Genomic DNA, 27,993 nt, shown 5'->3' with positions numbered 1-27,993 from the left:
AGGAGGCAGAGGAGGAGGGAAAGTGGAAAGAACACAAGGGTCAAAGGAGAAGCCAGCAGGACCTTCTCTTCTCCCATCTGTCCTCCAAGAGGAGAGCAAGCCAATTTCATGGCACTTTCAGCATGGTTGATGAACCTGCCTGACCTGGGGGTGTGGGCTTGCTGTGCTGGGAGTCAGGGGGGGATGGTGTCCCCAGAGAGTGACAAACTCCTCCCAACCTCTTGCTACCTTTTGTGATGACAGCCAAGCTTGTGCTTCACCCTCTGCCCCCAGCCTGGGTCAAACCCCAGTAATAAATTGTATTTATTTTCCCGTCTTTGGTGTTGGAAGGTAGCTGGATGTAAGGCACTATCTAGCCACAGCCTTTGGGCTTTGATGTGATCTGAGACGCATTAGTGTGTGTTTCCCTGCTGCTGTTTTACATCACTGCACACAACAGCTATGCTGCTGGGGGGCAGCATTGCAGCCTGAGCTGGAGTATTAAAATGATGATCACATGGGGTTTGGTGGTGCAGTAAATGCATTCCTGCACCATGACAATGTTGAAATCCTGGCTCTTCAGGGGACAGGATGGTGCCTTTGAACTGATAGTGTGACTGCGTGCGTAGGATGCTAATGCAGCATGCAAAGCCACCCTGTGGTGCACTGGATTAATAGAACAGATTTTCAATGAATCATTGGGAAGATGAAATTTTCTACTTGCATTTAATCTTAGCCTGATAAATCACTTGAGGGGAGGAGGGGAACCACAAATCTAACAGTAATATAGGTGCAATTAGTGCTCCCATGATGAGACAGACTTGGGTTTGGAGAGCTGGCAGTGGTGGGGAGCTTGGCTGACAGTGTGGGGCTGGGGGAACATGGAAGGAGCTTAGATTACACTGCAATAACACAGGCTGGGGTGGGAGCAGCAGCAGGGCAGAGCTGAGTGGCTCCTCCTCATTTGCACGCTGGCCATTGAGTGTGTGGTTAAAAACTAATAATGTTCAGGCAGTTACTATAGCAATGGTGTGGCACGAGTTGTCATGGTGATGGAGCAGAATTTTCATCACGTTCCTTCAGGAGGGTGATGGATGCCGTTCTGGGAGGCTCTGAACCATTTGCCTCATATGCACAGAAACACTTGCACCTGCTGCAGTCAGTGAACATGCCCTTCCAGTGTCATTACCTGGTATTCCATGTCCTCATGCTAAATTTTTCTTTCGTATTTATAAAGTTAAGGACACTGATCAGCCATAAATTGCTAAGCCAAACCTAATTATGTGCACTATTATTATATAATGTGTGTTAAAAACCCATAATTTTGGCACTGGGGCTGTTCCCAAACAGTTTGTGTGTGCTCTTCACCTCTGTATCTGCCAATGACACAACTCAATGGGACACTAGGTGCCCATTTGCAAAAAGTAATTTTAAGCTGATTTGCTTCAAATGCTCCCACTTAATACAGAAAAAAAATGTATGTTCTGCCTTGAAAATGCATCTTTTTTTTCAGTTTTGTTTAAATTGCCTTTGCTTTCTCTTATTCCTTGGGCTTTAAGAACAATACACTGTCTTTCCTTACTCATGAGCTAGGCATAAATTCCTCCTTGTCAGGGCCTTTCTCATGTAGGCGATCCACAGGAGCAGGGCCCTGTACGTAAATGATATTGCTTTCAATGGTTCTTTCTTTAGGAGATTGGGTGTAATGCCTATTTACCCCTGTAGGGGCCAAGAGCATTCTTATCAGTTATTTCTCTGCAGTTGTGCAAGAAAACGACCTCCTTGACTGCATAGCACATCCAGCAATTTGGTTTTGTAAAGACAGAAATCCATTCAACTTGATGCAGGGTGATGGCTATTTTAAAAGAACATAATATTCTGTTCATCAGCTACTTTTAAAAATCCCTAAACCCTTCACATGTTAGTTTCTGTGCTATACCATACACTTCAAAATGAGGCCACATAAATGGCAGTAGGGGTGTTTCACATCAGGGCTTACATGCTGCTCTTATGAATGCTGATTTATAGGCACCAGGAAGTCCAGGAATGGGAAAACCTCAATTTGGGATGTACAGCTTAATAGCACCAATATTTCCTAAATGTCTCCAATTTCATTTTGTCCTGTGCTTTTTTGCAGGTAAGTTTTGGGTATGCCAGCAGAACTGTATTTACTGCCAGGGAGCATAGGAACGATATTGGCTCAGAAGCATCTTGGGATTTGGACCTGTATCGTGCTGGGGAGGAATCTAGGCTATGCTGGAGGCTGTGTCACTTTGGATTTAGGAAAGTAATCACAGATATGTTTTAAGTCCTTTTTTTCTTTAAAAAGCTCTGATTACTGTGTGCTTCAGCATTCTACTGACATGAGGAGCACCACTGGCACATGTCCTGGAGTCCTTGTTCTAGTTCCTCTAAGCAAAGTCCAGCTCTTACAGCACCATGGTTGACATCTACAGCAGCCAGGGTTTTTTTTAGTTTTACTTTTCTTTCTGTTTGGACCTTTATAACTACTCCAGTAAATAATGTAAAACTCATCAACCCAAAGAACTAAGTTTTCAGAGATTCACTGAGTGGTGTGGTTTCCATTTACTAATTTAAGCGAAAAAAAAAAAAAAAAGAAAGTGAGGCATCTGGGTGAGGTAAACTCTAAGGTACAGGTTACTGAACTACCACTGCATGCTGGTTCTGGTTTTCCAAAATACCCTAGATAGATCTGAGTCCCTATTAGGGATTAGGTACAGAACTACATGGATCTGTGCTCAAACCTGGTGCAGCCCTCCTTGATTAACATCTTAGGCTTCTTAGAGCCATTAGTTTTACCAGGAGCTGTGTAAAACTTTGGGAAAATGTTTGTTCCATCTCATTAAAGATTTGGCAAATGTGCTCTGTTGTATCATCTCATTGTATGTCCATTTGTTTGCTTTTCATACAGAATATTCCAAGCTTTTGTTCACTTAAATCTTTCAAGTGCTGGAGTTAAATCCAGCATGTCTTTGAGATGTCCCGTTGACAATAAAAAATAATCACAAAGGGGGGGCTTGTGCAGTGCCCATCTTATTCTTCTGATGTTGCATCAGCCCTGGAAGCCTTTCAAAGCCACTTCAGATAGTCCCTGCTCTCTGCTAGGATCTGCTCAGTTTACTTTTGTTTGGGTTAATGCAAGTCTGTGGTCATGGGGCAATTACAAATAAATGAAGTATGAAAGACTTCATAGGATCTTTATTTGGATATCTAGTCAGGCATAAACTGTGATGTCAGTGCAGCTGTGTCCCAGATCAGGTGACGCCAGTGCATAAAGATTTGTAAACTCTGCTATTGTTCTGCAGGTATAATATTGTATATGATTTTTGGCAAGTGACCTCAAGAAATCTTATACCAAGGTGATTTTTTTCTGCCTTATCAGTCTTTTTGATGATAAAAGAAAACTGGCTTTTGAAATAATCAATGTCTCTTGTATTACTCTGGTATAGACAAGAAGATTTATGCCCAGACTTGTTGAATGCTCCCACCCCTATTCCTCCCATGTAAAAGACAGTTTCTGTCTCTATGTTTTGAGAGAGGTGGATTTAACTGTGTTCAGCTGCTGAAAAACTTTGAAGGTCGATGAGATGAAAGATAATGTTGGAAGCTTCTTACAGCAGAGACTGCTCACAAGATTAGAGGTTGTGCTAGTCCACCAATGAGTAAATTCAGGGTTTATGAGCTTGGAGGAAACTTTTCAGTGGTGTTAAATTAACCCCACAAGATACTGTTAAACCCCTTGTCTTTGGGGAAAGTGTTTATTTACAGGGACAGCATTGGTTCAGAAATTTGTTCTCTTGTTAGAAGGAATATTGCTGCAAATTATTTTAATAGGAAGTTCTGATGAGGGAATGTTTGTCTTAGAGATTTTTCCAAGATGTTCAACAAACTATTGCAGTTAGTAAGTTAGTAGAGACATTTTTAAACAGGAGTGAAACTCCTCTGATATGTACATCAGCTGCTTCCTTACATGGCAAGGGGCGTTAATGAGATGTTGCAGCGTGCTACAAGGAACTGCCAAAAAAAATTGGTGAGCCCAATGGGGCCCACCCATTTTCCTTCTGTGAGCAGTCAAGCAAGAGATGACAGGCTCTCAATGCTCTGCCATGCATGGACTGCAGAACACTGCTTGTCAAAATGCAAAGTCCAGGAGGGAGGAGAAGTTGGTATTCACCTGAAGGATGCTTATGAATGGATTTTGGTGGTGGAAAACACATGCACTGCATCAAAGGTGATTTCAACATTGGATATTGTCTCCTTTAGTCTTCCTAAATATGAAAACACATGTATAGTCATAAAACACTTGAGGAATGTTATCTCTGTTTGGTGGGTCTGTCAACTTAGGAAAGATATTAGGGAAATTTGCAAGAGCTTGGGAGTGGGAAACACCGGCCCTCCAGATTTGGGATAAGGGTGTGAAACCTGTCTGCATGTGTGTATTCTTATGTGTGTGTAATGGAGACTGGAAACAGAAACCAAGAGATACTGATTTTGTCCTTGCAGAGACCCAGAAGTAGTTGGTTACACAATAAATGGGAGAAATGAAAAATGATGCTGTAGCAATATGATCCAGTGGCTTCTAAAAAATAAATATGGGGATTATTTCTCTATAAAACCCTAAGATCTCACCAAGGGACACTTGATGTTATCAGATACATTTAAAAGGAAGAAGTCTCAAACTGATAATGTTTCTGAAAGGTCAGTGGCTGCAGGACATTTGCAAACCATGAGTGATTAACAGATGGAGTTTAAAAAGCAGCAGATTTCCATCCCTTCCTGTGGTGCTCACAACTGAAGGAAACACATAGGAAGCATCTTTAGGTAGGTAAGAGCTGAGAATCGTGAGTATGGGGGAAGATTTGCCACTTGCAAGAGTGTTAGGAAAACCTCAAATTATATGACTTATAAATATACCTGAACTCCTCCTTGGGGTGCTGCCAAGCCACGGGCAGCGCGCGCTGTTGGAGGAAGAGAGAGCAGTGTCCTCAGATTGCTGAGCTGAACTCCTTAAATAAAACACAAGGCTGCTAAATTTTTAATCTGTCTCTCTCAAATAGAAGTTCTTAGTCTGACAGCTTTTCCTTTGCATTCTTAAGCATGACTATTTTAATAGCAATATTTGGTCTCCAGTGCCCTGACTTGTACTTTGGGTTTTCTCTGTGTGCCCTTGGGGCTTTCTCCGCTGAGGGAGCTGAGACATCCCAAAGCTGTTTGCCAGAACTGACCTGTAATTTTCCAGTAAGTCATTGTGCCATCAGGAAATGCCACTTTGTGTAGCTCAGGATGTTTCCTGAAGACATACTTCACAGCAGTATTTCATTCTAGAAAGAGCAAACAAACAAACAAAAAAGCATTTTTCTTATGTTAAAGCTGAGTTGTTTTATATAAGATTTTACAATGAAATGCATTTATCCTATAAGCATGAAAAATGCAGCAAAACATTTCAATAAAATATTTCTTTAGGACCAAGTTACAGAGGTTCTTTTGTCCATTTTTATTATGGAAAATATATTTAAGCTTGCAGAATTTGCTGTGAAAGGGGAAATCCTATTAAAGCCAGCTTTGTTTTCTCTCTCTGTGCTGCTTTGCTTTGGTTTATGTCTTGTATTAATGAGGTGTTCAGCTGTGCAAGAAAAAATGTTTTTCTCAGTTTGTGGTTGACTTTTTGTTTGCTTAAATTTATTTGCTGTATGATATCTTTACAGTCCAGGCTTTTGTAATTTATAATTTAGCTATACAAAACTTGACAAAGATGCAATGTAGTTCACATCCTATACATGGAATGAGAGATGCTGTTGAATTTAACTCTTGAGTCTCTTAAAAGACAGAAGGACTCTCTGGTTTGGTATTTGAATCTGGAAGAGAGCACGTCACTTGTGAAATAGTCAGATTTAAACAGAGGCTGTTGGACAGTTTGGTTTAGGCCTTTTGGAAGATTTTTCCTTTAAAAAATTCAGACAGTATATTTTGTACTACAAGCCAATAGAGTAAGTTTTCTGTTCCTGTATAGGTTAATTAGCTGGGGACTGGGATTTTGCTCAAGGCCAAATGCCAGTGCTCCCACCATGAAATGTGCATTCAGCTCCCCTTAAAAGGTAAACCCCATGGAAAACCCACACAAATGATGAGAAACTGTTATGAACTGAACCATGAATTTTTAATATTCAGTTACCCTGAGGTACAAGTTAGAGCTTAAAATAAATTGTTTTATATTTCATACTCTGAGTAGTGCATGCAACAATACATGAAGGAAATGAAGTTTCCAGAGGACTCTGCTTTGGGTTAAACAGGACAGTTTTACAAACAATCATTCTGGAGACAGAACTGTACCAGAGCTGTGTGTGGGCACAAAATCTGGTGGTGCCTTTCATTGCCTGTCCATGTCTGGTGTCTCACCTCCTGCATGAGCCAGGCTCCTTGCACAGCCTCAGTGGCCAGTTCAGTGTGGGCTGCCACTCCTGCCTTCAACGCTATGGCAGAGAGCACAAAATCCCTGCTGGTGCAGAGGAAGCTGGACAGGAATTGAAGCGTCACTTTTCACCTGAATTACAGTGACCTCTTTTTTCCTCCCCACTCTTCTAAGTGTTGAAACATCTGCAACTTCCTCCAGGCCCTGCTGCTTCCTTTCCCTGCACACCCTGAGCCAGCAGCGAGGATACTCTGCTGTGAAGTATCTCCCAGCACTTGGGTATGTGAGAGTAAGCTGGACTCAGCTCATTGCCTCTTTGGCTGTATTTTTGTACCATATTTTTGGCACTCTAACACAGAGTCATCTTCTGCCCAGTTTAAGAGCATCCTGCACTTAGGTCCTTCTCCTATCAAACTCTGCCCCGCTGGAGTGGGACACCAGAGGTGCTGGGCAGCATTTCCCAGAGACAGGAGTGAATTACAAAAGCCCTGGAGAGAAGAGCACCACTCCCACTTCAGTGCTATCTCAACAGAAGTTATGATCAAACCTGATTATCCCTCACTCTTACTCAGGCTACTGCAAGTAACACTGGAAAACTTTCTGCACATAAGCATAACCTCCAAGTGATTTGTATTTCCTTTTCAGAATTGCAGCACCTAATTCTACAAGCAGTTCTGCCACATACATGTGGGGTTTTTCCCCACTTGGTGTGTTTTATTTGATGCTGGAATCCTTCCCTTAGTCAGATGAGACATGACTGCTGCCAGCGCTTTGAAAAGTGGAAGCAGTGGGGAAACTGAGGCACTGCAGATGTTTGTGTTGGGTTAGCAAAGGGGGCAAAGGGCTTCAGGAATGATGTGTGACACTCAGTAGCCTTGTAGGGGTGGCACAGGCAACATATTTACCTCCAGTCCTCCTCCAGGGGAGCAAGGTGTGGACTGAATCCTAGTGCATTTGGGTGCTGCTTTACTTTGACCATGACACGTGGGATTCAGAGTGTGTCAGAGGAGATGGACAGATTTGAATGCTCTCACTCATTCAGGTTAGCAGAGGGGAAAATGTCCCACTGATGTTGTGGTGACCAGGGGTGAGTCCTGGAGGTCACAGTGCAGGGACCAGGGTAGTGCTGCCACTCTGCATGGGCATATTCAAATGGGGCTCTTCCCACAGCTGATATCTGGGGCAGATGCTGCTAAATTTGTAAGGCCCAAGAAAAACTCTTTGTTTTTTTCACCAAGAAAAGGAAACCTGGGGAAAGTTAAATTATCTTCAGGAACTGCCTTCCCATTGATTTTATTAACTGAGAATGAAAAGCACATTAAGCATAAGTGAATTATTCTGTGACTAGAGTTACTAATAGATCTCTAAAAAAATTGTGTTTGCTTCAAGGTAATAACAAATGCACCTGGTACTGGAGATAGAACTGTAGTGCACACAGAAATGGCATTGAGATGCTGGAGCCTGCTGGTATGCTTATAAAGCAGGAAGAAAATGAAAACAGTGAAATGGAAAGCACACAAACTGATGGCATGCAAACAGAATATCAAGTTATTTTGATAGAGGCCAAACCAGAGACCCAATATTACCACGTAGGTACAGAAGAAACTCAAGTTTTTACATAAAAGCTTGTAAATCAGCTGCTGCTTCACTGAACATGCACATTTTCACGTGCACAACTCATGGATGGACATGGATGCAAATGGCATTTAGGGCTATGGTATGTAATAAATTGTATTAGCTCTGAACGTGCAGGGTTTGACAAAGTTAATTTTTAATACTGGAAGAATTTTGAAGGCCTGAGGTGTAGTGAGAGCATTGCCCAGGGTCTGGTTGGAGAAAGCTGGGCAGAATCTGCTGTGCTGCCAGCCTGGGGGACAGGAGAAGGGTGGTGTGGTATTCACATGCCCTCTGAACAGAGAGAAGCTGTGAGAGAAGCAGAGAAGAAGGAAAACCAATTCTTATCTCTGCTTGCTGCTCCCGTTGTTTTGAACATGTGGAATGTGTTGGAAGATTATTGACCTGGAGGGATTGTTGGATTAAATTCTGGCGATGGTGTTTTGATTCATTGGCCACCTGAATGCACGTGTGGGTGTTGGGACTGTCGGCTGCCAGTCAGGAGTTTTTGAGTAGGACTCAGAAGTATGATGGAGTATAGTATGTATCTCTTTAGTATAGCTATAGTGTGATATAGTATAATAAAATAATTAATTAGCCTTCTGATACCATGGAGTTATGTGCATCACTCTTCCCTGAGTCAGAGGATCCATGCATTCCCATAGGGGGGTCCTGTGGGGATGGGAAAATGGGGTCCCTCCAGTCAGGGTGCCTGGTGTTCCTCACGTGCTGCACAGGGATGCAGGGCTCTCCCCCCTCCAAAACAGACCCCACTACTGTGCTTTGTTAACCAGAAATAAAACATGCAGCAGGAACTTTGCAATGTACCTGCTCCAATGCTTTCAAGACATTATATATGCATACATACATATTTATTTGGGTTTAGTTTGTAATTTTGGGACAAGTACAGAGAAGAGTTCAGAGTTGCTACAGGATTTAGCAGCCCCAGATTAGCCACATTTCTATCTCTGATTGTAACATTGTATATAAACTGGTCTGTTCAGAATAACTTTGACTTAATCATAAAGTAAGCCGTGTGATGTGTATGACAAATTTAAAAATCATCTACACACTAGGTCTGAAATTAATTTTTAACATATTTTTAGTAGCTTTCAGGAAAAAAAAGAAACTAAATAGCTGAGAAAACTGTGCAGGTGAAATTCAGCTTAAACCTGTGAGCATTGATGGATAGCCCTGTGTATTCACCTTGATGCTGTTTGCTGGGGGTGCTGGGGTGCTACTGTAATGTCTGGCTCGGAAAAGATTGTAGGCAGGTAAAAACCCAATTAAAATATGTGTTGCAGTGAGTTGTTTTAAGGTACTCAGCAGTTCTGGGTGGAAGTCATGAAATATTTGAGGCATTTTCCACCTTTAACACATTTAAATTCTCTATTCATGACTCTGGTACCAACATCCATATTAATGCCACTTCTTTGCAATCAAAAACTCACTGCCAGAAGCCTGACCATTTCAGTGAGTGTCTCATTCACCTCCAGAGGAGTGCTGGGCTCAGTGATTTGTCCCTCCTGGAGCGTAATTCATTCAAATAAATGTAAATCACTATTTTATGTTGTTTGGTCAGGGTTTATAGATGTCAGTGTACACTACTGAAAAGGCACATGGCAGACATTAAGGGAGGAATCAATGTGCTTCACAGAGATGAGAACACGCAGGGGTTGGTTTTGGTTTATCCACTGTACTGCAGTCAGTGCAGCTATTATTGATTTTGATCCCACAAGTGTTTGACCTCCTTTGTACAGCACAACTTGTCTATATTTCACAGCTGAATTTATTTTTTTGGCCTTGTACTTCACATTCATATTCCATTAGTATGCTACTTGAAAAAAAATAAATCAATGCAGCTTGTTAATTAAAAAAGGGGAAATTCCTCAACCTCCAACCCTGAATCATTAAGCTGCTCTCATGTGTCTGCGGTGACCAGTGTGGCCTGACCCTGCTGCAAGATGGCAGTGACACAACTGGGGATCACAGAATCACGGAACTATTTAGGTTGGAAAAGACCTTTCAGATCATGGAGTCCAATTGCCAATCCAGCACTGCCATGCCCACCCCCAAACCATGTCTCCAAGTGCCACATCTATATGGCTTTTAAATACCTCCAGGGATGGTGACTCAGCCACTTCCCTGGGCAGCCTTTTCCTGTGCTTCACAGCATTTTCAGTGAAGAAATTTTTCTAACATCCAATCTAAACCTCCTGTGATTCATCTTGAGGCCATTTCCTCTTGGCTTATCTCTTGTTACTTGGGAGAAGAGACAGACATGGGCACACTACTTGTGCAGCCGTGGGGCAGAGGCTCAGCTGACTGCAGAGTTACAGTTAAAAGTATATTCCTGCATTTTTCATTTGCATGTATATATTGAGCAAGGTAAGAGAAAACCTGCTGACCTGTCCATTTCAGCCAGACCCAGATCATGTCATTTAACTCTATTTAATCCCTCAGCCAGCATCAAATTGTTCATGTTCTCCTTCCTTGGGCCTGCCAGCTCTCAGTGTACCTGCTATGTAAGAAGGCAAGGGAACACAGAGCTCTTCTCTCCCTGGATTCCAGCTTAGTGCCACTTCACAAGTTCTGTTCTCCCACCTGGTGTGGACAGTGCATCAGGCAGGCTGCTCCGAGGCCTGCCATTTTCTGTTTTCCTTTCCACTGGTTTTAGCCCTGCTGATCAGTGGGATTGGCTGGGTGAGAGGAACCAAATCTGCGCCAGGGCTACAGCGCTGCTGGGGCCGGGGGAGCTGGGTATCCAGTGGGACTGACTGCCGGGAAAGGCTGAGGGGCGCCAGGAACCAAAGGAAGTTGGGTGAGAGGAACCAAATCACTGTGCCAGGGCCACAGCGCTGCTGGGCCCGGGGGAGCTGGGTATCCAGTGGGACTGACTGCCGGGAAAGGCTGAGGGGCGCCAGGACCTGGGGTTGAGGCCGAGGCCGCCGTGGTCCTGGTGAGCTGCAGCACTGCGGTGCAGTGAGGGACACCCTGAGCCATAGGGGCTCCCTGGCAGGAAAAACTTCCTCTGGCTGGGTCTGCCGGAGCCAGAGTGCTGGCAGAGACCGGTGCTGCCAGCTGTGTGGTCTGCAAAATGCCCTTGTGCAAAATGAGAGTCAGGGAGTAGCTGCAGTTACAGCGGCATGTATGAATGAGCGGTTGGTTGGTTTGTTTTTTAAACAATAATTGAGCTGGTTCAGCTAACTGGGTTTTAGGATGTTAAATTGTTGATCTGTTTAGGATTTCATACATAATAGTGAGAGTTTTTTTCCATCAAGAGGCAAGTTCATGGAAAAAGCAATATTCCTATGCACAGGAATGGTACCTTCATCTTGTACCATCTCCAGTTAATACTTTTCCCATTTCAGTTGCTCCCCATGTATCAGTTCCATCCAGACTGACATCAAGGCTTGTTCCATGGGGTAGCAGTGACTGAACAGAGCAAATATGGATCCTTCTGGTCAGGATAAGTCCATGTGAGCCACAGAGTAAGAAATAAAATGTGTCTCTGCCAAGGAGAACTTAAATCCTGAGTGGATCCTCTGTGGGTTCCTTATGCTGCCTGAGGAGGTGTTTGTGCAGGCTGGGGCAGTGCCACATCCTGGAGCTGCATGTGGCTTGAAACAATGATTTGCAGCAGTGACCTGAGACCTAAACACATTGCTGCCACTGCTACTCTTTTTCTGTTCAGCCAATACACTTTTCTCAGCAAAACATCTCATCACCCTTTTGCTTTTCGAGCATCAGTAGAGTCAGCAGTACCTCCACTACCTGCCAAAAGCTTTGGCTGTCTCCGTGAGAGCTGGGCTTCTTTCCACTACAAAAACTGGAAGGAAGTAAGGAAGTCAGCACTGTGCAACACTGAAACCTCATACTATAAAACAGGAGAAGACTCCTCTTCTTGTGTTTTCTTACTTATTTTAAAACAGATTCAAGGCCACCACATAAGCCCCTCCCCTCACCAGTGAAGGATCTGACTGTGGAAATTGGGTTATGCATCCTCTGGGCTGTGTAGGACCTTGAAAGAGGAATGACCTTTGCTGTCCCCTCCTGTGTGCCTCAGTCAGCTTTTGTGCAGTAGGGGACAAGAAGAAATGCCTGAAGTAGGTCGCTGGACGCTGTGGTGCAAAGACTGCTGCCACAGGCTGATCCATGAGCAGTCACAGCTTTCTCAGCACGAGGAGTGACAACCCTGCTCTGAGCTGGGGTGCCCCTTCCCCCACACCACCCCACACTGCCTGACACAGAACCACAGCATGGTTTGGGCTGGAAGGCACCTTAAAGATCACCCAGTTCCTACCCCCTGCCATAGGCAGGCACACCTTCCACCTTAAAACCACATTTTTTTTTTAAAGCTCCATCCAGCCTGGCCTGGAACACTCCTAGGAATGGGGCATTTGTCTTCTTCAGGCACACAGTGGTCCTCAACAACAACCAGGTATGACTGGTTTGGATTGTTTTGGCAAGGACTGAGAATGGATTTCCAAATAGCTCTTCTGCCCCTAAATGTCTAAGGTGGGAAAGCATGGCAAGCCTGTTTGGCAGCTGTAGTCTGAGCCCAGGAATTGTCCTTGAGAGCATCTGATCCATGTATGGCAGAACATTTCTCTGCAGCTATCAGCCTGACAATGAGACCCCCTGGTTCCTGAAGCCAGCTGGAAGGATGTGTATTGCCACCATTTCTCAGACATAAGGTCACTGAAGATGATCTTTAACTGTGGCACTCCCCCCACCCCCTCCCAGCCTGACAGCATCTCTCTCTTTTGTTCCACGAAATATCCCCATTTTAAGAAATGTCCCTTTTAAAATTCTTTTCACTCTATTTTTAAAATATGTAAGCTGGAGTGTTTTCCTCACCCCATTTTTCCTGTGGGGAGCAGGAGGGGGATAGCAGGGTGTTTGGCCAAGTGGGCAGTGGAGGCTTTCCTCAGCCACTGTGAGCAGGATTGACTACCCTTGATGGGTTCTCAGCAGAACTGCGTGAAGTTGGTGGCTCTTTGCGAGGGGTTTTCAGGTAAAGAGGGACTTTAAGTTAGGCAAGGAACTTTCCAGGAACAAGTGCTTCTTCAGGCCAAGAGTGTGATAGCTCTTGATGCAGTGTGGGGTGTGGGTAGTGGGGGATGCTGGTGCGCTGGATGCTTCCCTATGTGGGAAGTAGATCATCAATCCATGTTGGAAGATACAGTGGTTTCCCCAGCAAAAATACACACACAGACAGAACTATCTTCTTTATTATAAAGATACACTATGAGGAACAAACTTGAATGTATACTGAAGCTTGTAATGGTACATGCCAAAAATGTACAGTACTATACATAAAAGTGCATTGTCACAACAGATTAACAGTACATTTCTCTTCCAGAACTGAGGGTTTTCCATGTTTTTATTTGATCTTCAAGAGTGGAAGGAATGCAATGGGAATGCAGCCATACACGAAACAGGAAAGGATGCAATGGAAATGCAACAGTACAAGAGCAAAGCTAAAGCTCCTCTAAAATTTAAAGGCACTTTCACATGTACATACTACAGATGTACATTGACACAAGTAGGTAACAGTCAACAAGCAGGAAGCTACCAGTACTGCAATTCATCAAACTTGACAGTAAAGGACAATACTGATTGGATTAGGTGTGCAGGAGTTACCCTTTAGTACGCCTGTAGATGTAGCAGTCTTTCCTGTTACATATCCACTTACTATGCTTTAAAGTATCTATAATAACCATCAAACTACACATTAACTGTGTGAATGCACTAAGTGGATGCATTCACTAAATGCACTGTTTCTAATATTTTCTTTTGCTAAACAATTTCTAATAAAAGCATTATGGAGTCCAGTACAGTTATTTAAACATACAAAATTCCCTATGCAATTTAAAGGTACAGGTATCCATCTCAATTGTGCCAGGTGGGTAATTTAAAAATGCTAGACAAATTCCAGTTTTGCTCCACTGAGTCTAGTAAACTGGGGAACTACTTGAAAATACCTCTGGTCCCAAACAAGTGAGCAGACCAGCACTGGTCTGCAGCTGGGGCTGGTCTGGCTTAGGCTCTGGCCCTGGCATTAGGGCCAGGCCAAGGATGGAGGTTTGCTGACCCATGCTGCACAGCCCACTGTGGTGGATTAAGACTTTGCCTCTTACCTAGATGTGTGTGAAGTCTCTGACTGTACTGAAAAGTCTTTGCAAATATCAGCAATAGTTTGAGGCTCAGAGGCAGTTATGGGGTACTTCTCACACCTAGAGCTTCACATTGCATCACCTGTCTAAAAGGTGTAAACCAGAGCAGGAATAAATTGCTCCTAAGTAACAGGAAATTACTCCTGTCACCTCAGCAATTATGTCTATCAAATTTTGTCCCTACTCTTCTCCTCCCAAACTCAATTTTTTATGTATAATGAGTTGTAAAATTTCAAGCTTTCCAAAAGTGAGATCTTACAGAATATGTGGAAAAACAGATCTTAATTACAGCCAGTTGTACTTCTGTAGGTGGACAACAAGTGATTTTTCCCTATTTTATTAACTGAACCTTCTTTTGTGGATTGGATGCTTGAAAGCATGTTCACAGAAATAGTATTATGGCTTACTGTTGCAATGTGCAGAACAGCTGTAGGTTTAGCTCATGCCTAACAAAATTTAACAACAGAGCACTAAGCAAAGTTGACAGTCGCCACTCGCACAGATATAAGAAAGGTACTGATTTCTGTCACTAAAGGAAAGGGAAGTGGAGGGGAAAAGGGTTATGGAAAACTTTAGTCAGCTTAAATCTAGGCAGTAGAAACTCAGCTGCCTGTCCTGTGAGTGACCCCTGCACCACTGGCAGGGGGTAGTCCCCCTTCAGAGTCCTTGTCTTGCTGCTGTCAGCACAACTGAGCATTTGCTGTGCAAGGCAGTCAGCACAGCTGGGTCAGCTCGAAACTCAGACTATTGCAACCCAAATCACGTCCTTAATTGGACACTGAGCAATAAAGTCAATGGGAGACTTTCCTGAATTACTGTGTAGTTGATCCCTTTAATAGCCCCTCATGCTCCCTGATGGACCAGCAGGTTCAGGCACTCCCCAGAGCCTGGCTTCTGTGAACTTCAAACAAATTCAGCTTCTGTAAAAAATGTGGTATCAGGGAATGAAGGTCTGACTTCATGGGAGAAGGTACACTATTACAGAGGGCAGCAAAAGGAGTTTCTAGATACTATCCTGGAGATGTGCTTTAGCTGTGTCCTGGAATGCTGCTTTGTATCAGTGAGAGCAACGTGATCTCCAGCTCCATCCAGCGCTTGCCTCTAGTGAGACTGCCAACAAGAAAGCTAACACTTGGTGCCAATTATGAGTTTGTGAGGGTTTGGTGATTTTTTTCTCTTGTGTCTTAAATAAGAAATGTGGCCTGAGATGACTTAGACATTCCACACAGACACGTAATCCTCACATGCTAAGTTTCAGTTCTTACAAACCTGCTTGAGATTTGGTTTGGTGACCCAGAAATGAGAGGCTCCATGTCCTCTGAACCCCCTCCCGCCCCTTAGTTTTGTGCAGGATCTGTTATTATATAGCTACAGTAAGACTGTGAAGTATGGTACAACGTGGCAAGCTGTTTGTGATCTGTGTTGGTTTTATTACAAATGGTGCAGCATCAAGTTTTCAAGTAAGTCTATGTTTGTTTTTTAAAACTATGCACAATTGTCCAGTTTTTCGTTTAATCGAAACCATACAAAATACAAATGCCCATGTTAATGTAGCTACTTTCAGACAATACATTCAAAAACACTGAAAAACAAAGCCTCTCCAGTTACAAACATGAACAAATGATGTTACGGAGCCCTGACTTCTATTGTTAATCCATCTCTTTCCCTAGCACACCCCAGCTGGGCACTGTGGGTGGCTGAGCTGCCTACATTGTGCAAGATTTGTCGGCTGGACCCTGGGAAGGAGGAGAAGGCCCTGCGCTAGGATTTGTTTTTGGAAGAACAATAGGTTTTGGCCTAAGAGCAGGAGGTTTCAGCTGCACTCCCATTCTAGGGGCCACCATGGGCTTGAAAGTACTCATGGTGTCACTGGAAGAACTAGTGCTACGGCGGATTTGAGGCTCAGAGCTCCTCAAAACAATGCTGTGGAGAGGGCTGAGCGACTCCGTTGAGGTGGCAGGGGTGGGGCTGTTCTTCACTTGCTCCAAGGTGTCCAGCACGACATCGGGGGCGTGTTTGGCCGAGCTCTGCCGCTCCAGCTCACGGAGCTCGTTCAGTGCTGTGTTCATTGTCTCCTCAATGTCCTGCGTCAGAGCACAGAGAGGGCAGCAAGTCATTTGTGTTGCTACTGAATGCCAGAGGAGCAAGGGGAGGGATAAGGAAATGCATTAATTACTTCACCAACCATCCTCTAACAGTTATGATAATGCTAAAATTAATTTCCACCAGATTTATTTGAAAGACATTATGACTGACAACATGGCAGCTTTGGGTGAACATTACAAACATTTAACCTTGTTCATATGAGAGAATCAAAAAGAGGTGTTACACCAAAAGCTGCAAGCCATTTATGAAGTGATCCTCAGGACAACTGATGTTTGCTTAGAAATGTTTTAGTGGTGAAGATTTCTGTCATCTCTTGGTTACTGACAACTGCAAAGGTTTTAGTCCATTTGTTCACTCTTAGCTAACTGCTCCGTTCATCTAAAGCCTCAGGTGCTCAGGGTCTGTATTCCTTCACATGGATTACGAAACCTAGTTTTCTAAGGAAATAAAGTTTGCGTGCCTATCAGCTCTTGTCTCCTCTTGTTTCATCAAGTTAAATCTTAAACAGAAAAAATCTGTAAGATATTGGTCAGTATGCATACCTAAGAAAAACTATTCATCAGGATTTCAGGCCTGATGGCTAAAAGAATGCACCAAGAGACTAGTTTACTGCTTCTCAGTGATACTGAGATACAACTAAGCTTAAAATATCTTGTGTTCCCTGCCTGCTCACACTGCCTTTCACATAGTTTAATCAAAGTTTGGGTTCTAGTCTAGGTATAAAAAAGAGATATCTTAAGTCAAACAGTGCTGTTCCAGGAAAGTAAATTAACAGCTTAGAGTAAAATAAAACAGTAAAAACACTTGCACTTTCTAACCCTAATAAATGGGTTCTGACCTAAGCATGCCACTCCCTTCTATTCCTCACTGGAAGCAGAGTTTGAAAGCAAGCATTATCAGTACATTAAATTTTAAAACATGAATGCCAGTGTTATTGTAAAATGCATTTGCAATCATAGAGCACCCTCAGGGTGCTCCTAGTAATCACCTTTTCCCTCCTAGATAAAATGTGAGTTCTGAAGACAGAGGCATCTATTTACTCAAGAGCTGTTACCAGCTCAGTACAACAGACCAATTTGATGATCAGGGTACTTCCTACTCCATTCTCTTCACCTCTTCACTGCCAGGAATGAGACAGGGTGACTGTTTACACAGTAAGATTGCCCACAATTTATGCAGCTGTGACATCTTGCACATCAGGTTCTACTACACGCCTCAAAGCAACACACAGTATGAACTGTATGAAAACTATAAAATGCACAAGACCCGGGACTGTAAATCTCTGCTTTGAATGCCAATGGTCACTACTAGCCAGTCAAAGCCCTTTTCTGCTTACCACAATACTGAGACATAATTGAACACTTACTACATGCAAGTCAGAATAGGCCAGCCTTCAGCAGAGCACAGTGGTCTATGTAGCTGTTGTAAGACTGTCCTAGTGTTCTGTATGGTAGAGGCAATTTCATTACAGTGTAATGGGAAATAATTTCTTTTTATTGTTTCTGCAGCATTTACTCCTCTTTGTGCTTGTTCTATTCAGGACTGCTTAATATATCTTCTTTCACACACACTCTGTTTGGAAAGCCAAGTAGGACATTACCCTGCACACACCTTCCCACCAGAGCATGTGCTCTGTGCTGTGCTATTCAATGGAATTTGCTGCTCAGAAAATCAGACAGCGCCATAAATAAAAAAGACACAAACCTGAGCTATTGACTCCGGGTCCAGTGGTTTGTGGTCATTGAAACCTGTGTACTGACCAGAGGATGTGGACCTTCTGATGGGAGGGCTGTCGATCTTCTTCAGCGAGTCGTGCCTGCTGATGTTGGTGAGGCTGCCGTGGCCCGGCCGGCGCCGCCGCTCAGGGCTGTCGGCGTTCAGGTTGCGGTTCTGAAGGAGGGCTCTGGGACTGCAGTGAGTTGCCAGGTTGGGGGAGCCCAGCTCCAGGGCCGAGTTGGAGAGAGGGTGAGGTGGGTGTACCGGGCAGTGGCCGTCACTGCTCCTGCCTGGGCGTCTCAGGGGAGGTGGAGGCTCTGATCTCTTTCTCTGCCTGCACCAGTGGAGAAGTGGTGGAAGAACAAACTGTAGTGAGCCAGCATAAGCAAGTGCAGGAGTAATTACTGTGTTAGCTGAGCTGTGAGCAGGACTGCTGAAAACATGTTACACTGAGGCTTACCTTCCTGAATACACATCTGAGTGACGGTCAGTAGGAGAGTTCATATCCTTTGATGATGACTTGTCCTCAGTTATGGGTCCACTGCTGGCCTCACTGTCTGCTTTTTGGCTCAGTGTGTCTGAGAAAGTATCATCCCTGAACAGAACACAGGTGGTGAGATGAGAAGTCAGTGAGTGAGAGCACCTTAGCACTCTCAGATTTTAATCCCCTTAAGAAAAGCAGGCATGTTATAAATGCACTGCAGCCCTTGCACATCTCCCAAAATTGTTTGTAATCCCACTGTTTACTGAGCTCTTTGCACTCTGATTGTATGTAACCTTTCCGTAAAGAACTTTGTCATCCTTGGCAAAGCACTTGCCTAATACTACAAAACAAGAGTTCAGGGCTGCATTTCCCCAGTTCTTGCTATTCTGAAGTTAAAAGTCAGCAACTACTACACAGAGATAGTCAAATTAAAATAGGTGCAGCAGCATCTGTCTCTTAATGTACTGGGAACGTATCCATAGAAGTAGCTTAGCCTAGTAGTAGTTTTTGATGGAGCTTTCAGTTCAGGGCAGTAAAGACAGGTATCCTGCATAAAAGGCAAATGTTTAATCTATCCGACCCTTCAAACCACTGACCCATTTGGCAAATACTGCTAAACACTGCAGACTTTACATCCCCCGAAGAACCCAGTTACACCAGACACTGCTTACATATCCTGCACCACTATGTACTGGTGAGGAACGAGGCCATCAATTCCATTGTGCCTTCCTTCCCACCAGTCCTCAGACGCTCGGTGATAGAGCAGAAGGGAAGCTCCTTTCTTGAAAGAGAGCTCTCGTGCAGATCTTCCAACATAGTCAAACTTGGCAATAGCTTCTATGGGCTCGCACTCTGGGAGGAAGAACAACAAATATCAGGTTACATATTGCTCTTTTTGTTTTCATCAACCCCGTTTTCCCCATTTTCTCAGTGCTCATTCTGACAGAGATCAGCTGAAGGAAGGCAAACTTCAGGCAGTGGTGACAATGTGCCCCTTACAAAGAAATATAATCGATCTGTGCCCCAGGTGTGAAACATCTGGGCTGCTTCAGGAGCTGCAGAAAACAACAGCATACTAAAATGTTACAACTGCCTTTGGGAGAGAGGCCTCTGCCTCCTGCTGGAAAGGATCCTGCGTGGCTGGAGAGTGGGATGGAGGCCAGGCAATAAAGACTTCTGAAAACAAAAAGAACAAACTCAGATGAATAATCAAAGGCCCAAGGAACCAGCGTGATAAGGGAAAAGTAAATAAGAATGCTTTTACCATCTGCAGTGTCAAAGGAAGGAAGACAAGATTAGCCTGTGCATGAGTAGGGATACCCTGCTGAACTGGGCCATGGAATTTGTGTCTTTTACGTGATGAGCATGCAGACCTACTGAAACCTAGTGTTTTACACAGCACCAAAGCCTCCTCCTTTAATTCACTTCCTCAACGCCCTTTTGGAGTGAGACAAGACGGCTCCAGACCACAGGGACAGTCCCTGTGTGGCCTCAAGTTGCTTAAAGTAGCTCTGACTGCTCCAAAATCCTGAGCTGCCCTGGTTTCTGCAGGGGAGGCTGGTGTTTTCTGAAACCAAACATTGGCTACAGCAGTGCTGGCTAATCCTCTGTCAGAATGCTGGTAAATTCAGCCTTAGTTACCAGCCTTAGGCTGGAAATGGGTTCCATCCCATAACCTGTGCTGGGACGGAGACCTACTGATGTCAGCAAAGGGGCCCTGCTCTGCCAGAGCTGTGCCCAGGCATCCAGCAAAAAACTGTGATTTTCACAAGCTCTCATTTTGTCTGCATAAAACCAAAACACCTGAGCTCTAACAGATTAAATTTTGTCATCAAAGTCTCAAAACATAAAGAAAAAACTGCAAAATACAGGTCTAAAAATCACATACTCTAATGATTCCAGTAACTCAAGAGTCCCTGAAATGACTAATTTCTTTACATAATTAGAGCAATATTTAGATGGAAATTAACATCTGGGCTAATGACTAGCATAGCAACTTTCTGTCTGATGTGAATTAAAATTGCTGAGGTGGTAATTCCCTACAGAACCAGGTTGGTAATGAAAGCCACTGTCCCTTTATGACAACATTTTGCACAGGAATGTCTTTTTAAAATTAACTTTGTTCTACAGTGTGAAAACATAATGACAGCACCTTTATTGAGGTTACAGCTTGCAGCTCATTTTTTAATAACTTAATAACTTGCCCAGCCTGCAGAAGACTGTCTTGTGGTTTGCTGCTTCTGCAGTCACTTTAACTGTTCCTGTCAGTGACAAACTGTAGTGTGTACAGAAATCACTAATACAGAAACTTTACACAGATGGAGTACAATGATATGGAGAATTTACTGTTACAAACACAGAAGAAATGTATGGTGGCAGAAATGATTTCAATTATATAAATACAATTAAGAACCTAACAATAACAGTATACATTCCTGAAAATGCATCCCTACTGGATGGCTGTAGATGACCATATGATCTTTTTTGTTCTTTGTCTTTTTCCTCTGTCTCTTTTGCTTTCTCTGTCTCACAGCCCCTGCTCTGGACCACTGACATGGCAGCAACAATGCGGGATCTAATCACTGGTTTTATTTTTTGTTTTCTTCCCTTGCCTTGCATGGACAAAGCACAACTATCATATTCGACCCCATACTCTGAAGTTTGTTGAGGGAAGGAAGAGCTTGTGAGCCAGCACCTTTGAATACCAAATGTACTGTAACTTGTGAGTCAGCACCTTTGGCTGTGTGTTGTGGGAGTTGAGAACTTACTGAAGTGTACTGAACAAAACAAAGGGCTCGCTCACCTCCACTCTTGTGGAAGTCTTGTAAGAAATTTAAGGGTGTGTTAGCCAATACCTTTTGAGTCTAAATATTGGGCTGGTGGCCAAAGTTATGGTGACTGTACAATAAAACCTAGAAGCTCCTTGATATGTGTTCAGTGTCTTTGTTCAGCCTGATGAGAATTTTTAACAAACATCCCGGCCCCTATGAATGTCTCGCTCACTGGCATTCCCTGGTGGGTGGGGCTGAAGGTTTCTTGGTTTATGTTTTTAAGCAAAGAAACTATAATGTTGACACAGAAAGAAACATTCTGGAAATCTGGGCTGCCTCTAATGGTGGTGTGATATTACGATATGCTACCCTGTTGTCATTCCTACAGCCTCTAACAGAAAATACAGAGGCCACAAAGCAACTGTAAGGCACAGAAAATGAAAAGAGGTAAAACCAAACATGCCTGTTTATCTTGCATCATCTTTATGAGAGCAATATGAAATGGCAATATGAAATGGCAACAGTGTAACACTGAGAAAAGAACACAGTTCTCCTATCATGTGTATTGTTCATGGAATTTATTATAAGAAGGAAATACTGGAATCAGGTAGGATTGAAAAGGAGCAGACATTTATGAGCACTCTGTTCTCAGATTACAGCTAATTTATGGGTTATGGTACAGTTGGTCAAGAATTCAGAAATAAAACCTCCCAGGCTTTGGAGAGCCAGTCACTCACTAACAGGCAATACTTTAAAACGTAAAAAAAAATAAAATTAAGTCAACCAAACAAAAAAGTTTTACAGTAAGTCATAAAATCCCAAATTTCCTGCACATATTTTCCTTAGACATTCTCCACAGCTAACTGGTAGTGCTCATGAGTACTGGATGGATGGACAAACCCCAACACTGATTGGCTATGGAATTTCCTGTTTCTCTGCTAACGTCAACAGACCATACAGTATCCCACAATTAAGTATACAGGTCTTTTTATTTACAAATCAGTGGACTAAACTAGAAACAGTTCTGTCTTGCTCAGTGGAATTATGCTCATCTAAGTGTGGTGTGAAATGAGAATTCTCTTTATTGTATCCTCCTACCACCTGCAAGACTCACATTCTTTCTCAGAGGTCTGAATGACATTGTCCCACTGGAACAAGCTGTATGAATTGTTAATGTACCCATAATGGATGTGACTTTTGAGACATGTACATCAGATTGCCTGGGTAACAAATCCCACCTCCTCAGGGAGGAGTGCCCAGAAAATTTCACACAGATTTCATGAAGAGGACGAAAAATGAGTTGAGACAGGTTTTCCTACTGTGAAAGGGGTGTTTTCATTTCTTTATACACAGAGATAACTTTCCTATAGCAAACAGTACTGAGACTGCACTCAAATAGTAATTCACCTTGTTACAGGTCAAGCTTTAATAGTCAAAACCAAAGTACCATGACAGTTACTCCCAAACATAAATGCATTTTGGAAAGTTAAGCCATTTAATATCAAGGTTACTGAATGACAGATGAGTATTTCCAAAAAGCTAAGGCAATGAAAGCTAAATTTGGGATCTGTAACTCAAATTCTGTGTGGTACTGAATGTCTAACAGTAAAACTGACAGCTCAGAGGGAAGTGTAATTGCACTCCTCTGACCGTACCTGCGGGCATTCAGCTAAAATATCAAGAAGTGTTTGGTGGCATACAGGATCTCACCAGCTATCATCTCTAGTGAATCAGGAAATGCTATGGGAAGGAAAAATCAGGACAAACTGAAGAACTGTGGGAACAACTTCTGCTTGGGAGAGCTGAAAGGGCAGAATAAACGTGTTAGTTTTATCTTTGAGATTGGAGTGCCAGATGTAGACCTAACCTCCCTACAGAGGTGATGGCAGTGAATTGGCCCTGGGCTGCCCTCCACGCCTCAGGGCACAAGGAGCTAAGGAAAGGAGGGGACACCATTCCCTGCACTTTTTCTAGGGGAGTTGCTGTTGCTCTGCTCTATACTTCCTCAGTTTTCCCAGGTGTACCCTGTCTGTTGGGAATAAAGTACGTCCCGAACTCCCCAGGAAGATGGGAATCTATCTCCTTATTTCTTTATCTTCTGCATCCCATCAGAGAATAGAGTGGTTCTGTAATTTCAAAGTCCTGTCCTCAGGACAGCAGTTTTCTGACTGGGAAGAGCAAAAGCAAAGAACAGTTGCAAGGTGTTGACAAAACAGAATTTGGCAAAGTATCGATCACAGCACGCACTTCTGAAGAGCAAGAAAATGAGTATGTGTTGGGAACAACAATGTGCAGTCTGACATGTCCCTGCTTTTGTTTTCAGCAGAAATACCAGCTAAAGTTTTATCCTAAGTTTATGAGATATCTATGGAGAGTATGGCATTAATTTTATGTATGTTTTCCTAGGAGAACTCCATCTGTCTAACTTCCTCAGGAAATGTTTACTTCCTTTGCAAACAATCTAGTCACTCTTTACCATATGACTCCAACAAGAATAAAAAATCTCCATCAGTTTGAAGGTAAAGGAAATATGGTAACAGCTGTTTCAGTAAAACATAAACAATGTCCTTTGAATCTTTACTGCAGAGACATTTTCAGGTAAAGGTTTGTCTGCAGCAAAATTACAGGTAGATATTTTTTTGTGTCTCAGCTTGAGTACAAAAGTTCTGAACTTCACAAATTAAATTTCATTTCCAGATTGAGGAGAAAGGAAAAACTTCTATGTTTCCCTTATCAGGATATTTTCTGGATATCTAAAAAAGCCTGAAAACACTACAGAAAAATGCAGCTCCTTTTCTTTCCTGCTTCCCTTTCCAGTGATCAACTGAAATAAATGAACACCTGCAATTTTAGGGGGAAAAATCCCACAACAATTTATATGCTTAAAATAAAGCAGTTATGAAATATTTAAAAGCTCATTTATATGTCCTAGTATTTTTCCCCTAATCTACTGCATTTTACCTCTGTGGACACAATTAAAATTTAATTTTTAAAGTCTTGTTGTTTTCTAAATTGTAATGAACATTTCTAGCGCTACTGACACAGCCCCTACAGATGGGTTTTTTCCTTGCAGGCACAGAGAGCCACTTGCAGTTTAACTTTACAGCAAGAGTAAGTAAAATAAATCCTTTTGGTTTTGATTGTAACCTCTGGATTACGTTTCGATGACCCTGTAATTCCTGTGGGGTAGACAGCTTGGTCTTACATATCTACACAACATTTTAGCATAAAACTAATCAGATTTTCAACATGAAAAAAAACCCTTAGCATTCACAGAATCTGCTTCTTCCATGTCCTAACAGAGGGAGCCATGGAAGTACCACACGTCCGATCAATGCAGCAGCCATGCGGCACCTCCCTTTCTCTCTCTGCACATTCAGCTGGCAGTGATGCATCCAGCCTATCATCAATTCATCAATCACATTAAACCCCCAAAATACTCCAGACCCTTTAGTAGAAGGGTTTTTGTTATCTACCACATGTTTATCAGTGACTCACAAAGTTCAGTAAGCAAACTGAAAAATTTTCACCTATTCTCATACGTGGTGTAAAAAATACTTTTTAAAAGGAATTGTCTAGAGCACGAGTGAGTGTATTTAATTTATTAGAAACAGCACATTAGAAAAATGTGCTATTACAACAGAAAGCCATATTAATGGAAAAAAAGGGTTAGAGCTTGCAGGTTGGAACAGAAAACGAACAGTTTTTGTGTGCAATCCAGGTCTGTTAATCTTCAGCTTTGCAGCAGTATTTATCTAGCTTACAAATATTTTTGTCCTAACAATTATTTCTCTGTAAACACAGATGTCCGCTTTCTTTTGGCACTGAATTAATTAAAAAGGTGTGATGAGGAAACTAGAATTAAACTACTGGGTGATCTGGTGAACAAAAACCCATGTTTGGAGCAGTCAAATCTTTCAACAGAACTTTGTCCTGTTGACAGGTACTCTCTTCAGGGTTTGTCTTCCCCAGTGACACAGTCACAAGTAGTACCAGGACAGGAATGTAAAACTGGTATAACAACACAGTGGTGGGGTACAGCCCATGATGATTGAGGCCCAAATGATGCATCACATGATGCCACAGTCCTGCTCCTCTGTATCCTGCTGATGTTTTCATCTTTCCTAGGCATGGCTTTGAAGTAACTGCTTTGATGGCTGCTGAAAAGCTGCACTTCTTCTCCATGTCCACTTGTGCCTTCGTCTGTCATTTGGTCATGGGACCCTGAAGTTGCCCCCAATATATTGAACTGGTGTGTCAGCTACACTTTACTTGTGCTCTAAATGAGAGACAGGCAGGCTTCCTCAGCTTCCACTCTTGCTTCATACCTCCAATGGAAGAAGGAGTTCTTCTAAAGTATAGCTATACTGTCTTGGAAAAATAAGGTTTTGAGTTTGTTCACACTGCTTAGAAGAGATGTGCGGTAGAAAGATGGCGGGTTTAGTTGTACAGAGCTGGTCAAGAGGAACCCATGCACAGCCTGTCTTGTAGAGCTGCTGGTACTCCCTGCTGCACAGGCATGGCTATACACCCAGGCAGAAGATCAAGATTTCTCTCTTACTCTGTCTTCCCTCCTTCTGTAATGCCTGCCCACCCAAATGTCCCTCCTGTCCAAACAGCTGCACTGACAGACTCTGCCTGCCCCTCCTCACCTTGGCAAAGGGGCAGAGACAGACAATCTGTCAGTGACAGCCTGTGTACGTGACCAAGCAGAGGGGTGCAGCTAGAGTGGAACCATTGTTTACTCTGCTCTGTGTGCAATGGGAGCAGTGCAGCCAGCTTTCCTATCCATACACCTTCCGGTTTCCCTTCCCCACAGCAATTGTCCCAGATCCTGAACAGTATCCCTTATGACATTATTTAAAAAAACCCATCCTTTTCTGCAGTAGCTCTTTTCCTCCCCTCTCCTCTGCTCTGTCTTTTCCTCTTCCTTCCTCCACACATCCTCTGCAAGGGACAAGGGGAAGCTTTTGTTTCTACTGCTGCACGTGTGCTGGTTGCTCTGTCTGGGTTGCCTGCTGGCCAGACAGGCAGAGAGCTCATACCTCTGCTCTTCTCTACATGGAGTGTTATTCTGAATCCTTCACCTCTAATGAGCTACTAATTCTCACAAAATAGTAGTTATATAATAATTTTGAGAATCCTTTTCTATCTGTTAAATTTGCTTGAAACTTGGCAGAAGTTACTGTGAGGGACATCAGAAGAATGGTAAAACTGTCACACTTGAATACACATTTATGACCTGGACAAAAAGAATTAATATAATAGAGTTGCATCAGTTTTTTCATTGATACCTCTCATACCTAGAAGACTATGTGACTGATATTTACAGAAAATTATTACTGTTCAAAAGTTTCACTGTGGGGGGTACACACATGTTTTTAAGTTGTTATAAATACTTCAATGGCAAATATCCTCTAGCTGCAATTTAAGGGTACACTTTTGACAAGTTTAGTTTTTGTAGACAAAAGAGTCACTAAAAATGTAACACTATGTCAGAAAATAATATGTGCTGACTGAAATAGTTTCTCTCTTGCCCTTCCTGTGACTGGGCAAATCAGGAGAGAACAAGGAAACAGCTGGTCAAACACAGATGAATCAAGAGTGCAAAAGCACACAAACAGAGATTGAAGATTTGCTACAGAAGACCAGGACTGAAATTTCCTTCTTTCAAATAAGACACAATTAGGAAAGGAAGAAGGTGTCCTGCCTGGAACACCTGTAGGACTTACTCCCATCAAAGGCACAGTAAAGTGACAGACTCACCATCTTCACTGGTGTGGGGCTCTGTACTGGCATCCTGGTCCCCCTCCTCCAAGGTACCATGCTCACTGTATGGGCTGTCACTGGAGGCAAGCAGAGAGGAACCACATCAAAAATATGCCACCTCCATGGGATTATTTAGAAGCATTCTTATAATGCTACAAAGTTATGTGCAACATAATTATCCTAGTGTGCTATAAATACATAATTAATAAAGAAGCCTATATGCATTTCCTTGAAACAAAATTTCAACATTAAGAAGCCCTCAGAACATTTGATTCCTTTATAAATAAAAACTGTGTGTGTTTGCTGCCAAGGGGGTGTCCTGGTTTTGGCTGGGATAGAGTTAATTTTCTTACATGTAGCTGGTACAGGGCTGTGTTTTGTATTTAGGATGAGAATAATGTTGATAACACACTGATGTTTTAGCTGCTCCTGAGCAGTGTTTACACTGACCACCCCACCATACCTGCAAGTAGACTTGGGGGCACAAGAAGCTGGAAGGAGACACAGCCAGGACATCGGACCCCAACCGACCAAATGGATATTCCAGACCATGTGGCATCATGTTCAGCACATAAACTTGGGACAAAGCTGGTCAAGGGCTGCTGCTCAGACACTGGCTGGGCACTCATCAGTCATGATGAAAACTGCATTGTGCATCACTTGTTTTGCATATTCTAATTATTGTTATTTGCCCTTTCTTTTCTGTCCTATTAAACTGTCTTCATTTCAACACAAGAATTTTACATTTTTTTCCCAATTCTCTCCCCTATCCCACTGTGGGGAGAGTGAGTGAGTGGCTGTTTGGTATTTAGCTATCTGCCCCATTAAAGCACAATAAAGAAAAGGAGGAGGCATCATAAGCTGAAATTTTGTAAGGTGGTTCACAGCCAAAGAAACAATTTCCTACCTGCCTGTGTGCTCTGATCACCTGGAATTCTATCTCTG

General features: G+C 42.9%; 1 protein-coding gene across 3 annotated transcripts in view; it reads right to left on the bottom strand.

Moving 5' to 3' along the window:
• Positions 1 to 13,239: 13,239 nt before the first annotated feature.
• The window catches only part of SRGAP1 (SLIT-ROBO Rho GTPase activating protein 1), a 139,593-nt gene continuing 124,839 nt past the window's right edge, over positions 13,240 to 27,993 (bottom strand). For all 3 annotated transcript variants that reach the window (XM_064701856.1, XM_064701857.1, XM_064701858.1), the window contains 5 exons: positions 27,046 to 27,125; positions 19,180 to 19,360; positions 18,485 to 18,619; positions 18,013 to 18,358; positions 13,240 to 16,286 (listed from right to left, as the gene is read on the bottom strand). In XM_064701856.1, the coding sequence (XP_064557926.1) occupies positions 15,909 to 16,286; positions 18,013 to 18,358; positions 18,485 to 18,619; positions 19,180 to 19,360; positions 27,046 to 27,125 (1,120 nt within the window). In that variant the 3' untranslated portion in view covers positions 13,240 to 15,908. The remainder of the gene's footprint in view (positions 16,287 to 18,012; positions 18,359 to 18,484; positions 18,620 to 19,179; positions 19,361 to 27,045; positions 27,126 to 27,993) is intronic.

This window comes from Zonotrichia leucophrys, chromosome 1A, assembly GCF_028769735.1.
Source record: "Zonotrichia leucophrys gambelii isolate GWCS_2022_RI chromosome 1A, RI_Zleu_2.0, whole genome shotgun sequence".
In the NCBI taxonomy this organism is placed as follows: Eukaryota; Metazoa; Chordata; class Aves; order Passeriformes; family Passerellidae; genus Zonotrichia; species Zonotrichia leucophrys.
Note: the sequence above shows the minus strand (reverse complement) of the source record. Positions and strands in the feature narration are given on the sequence as shown.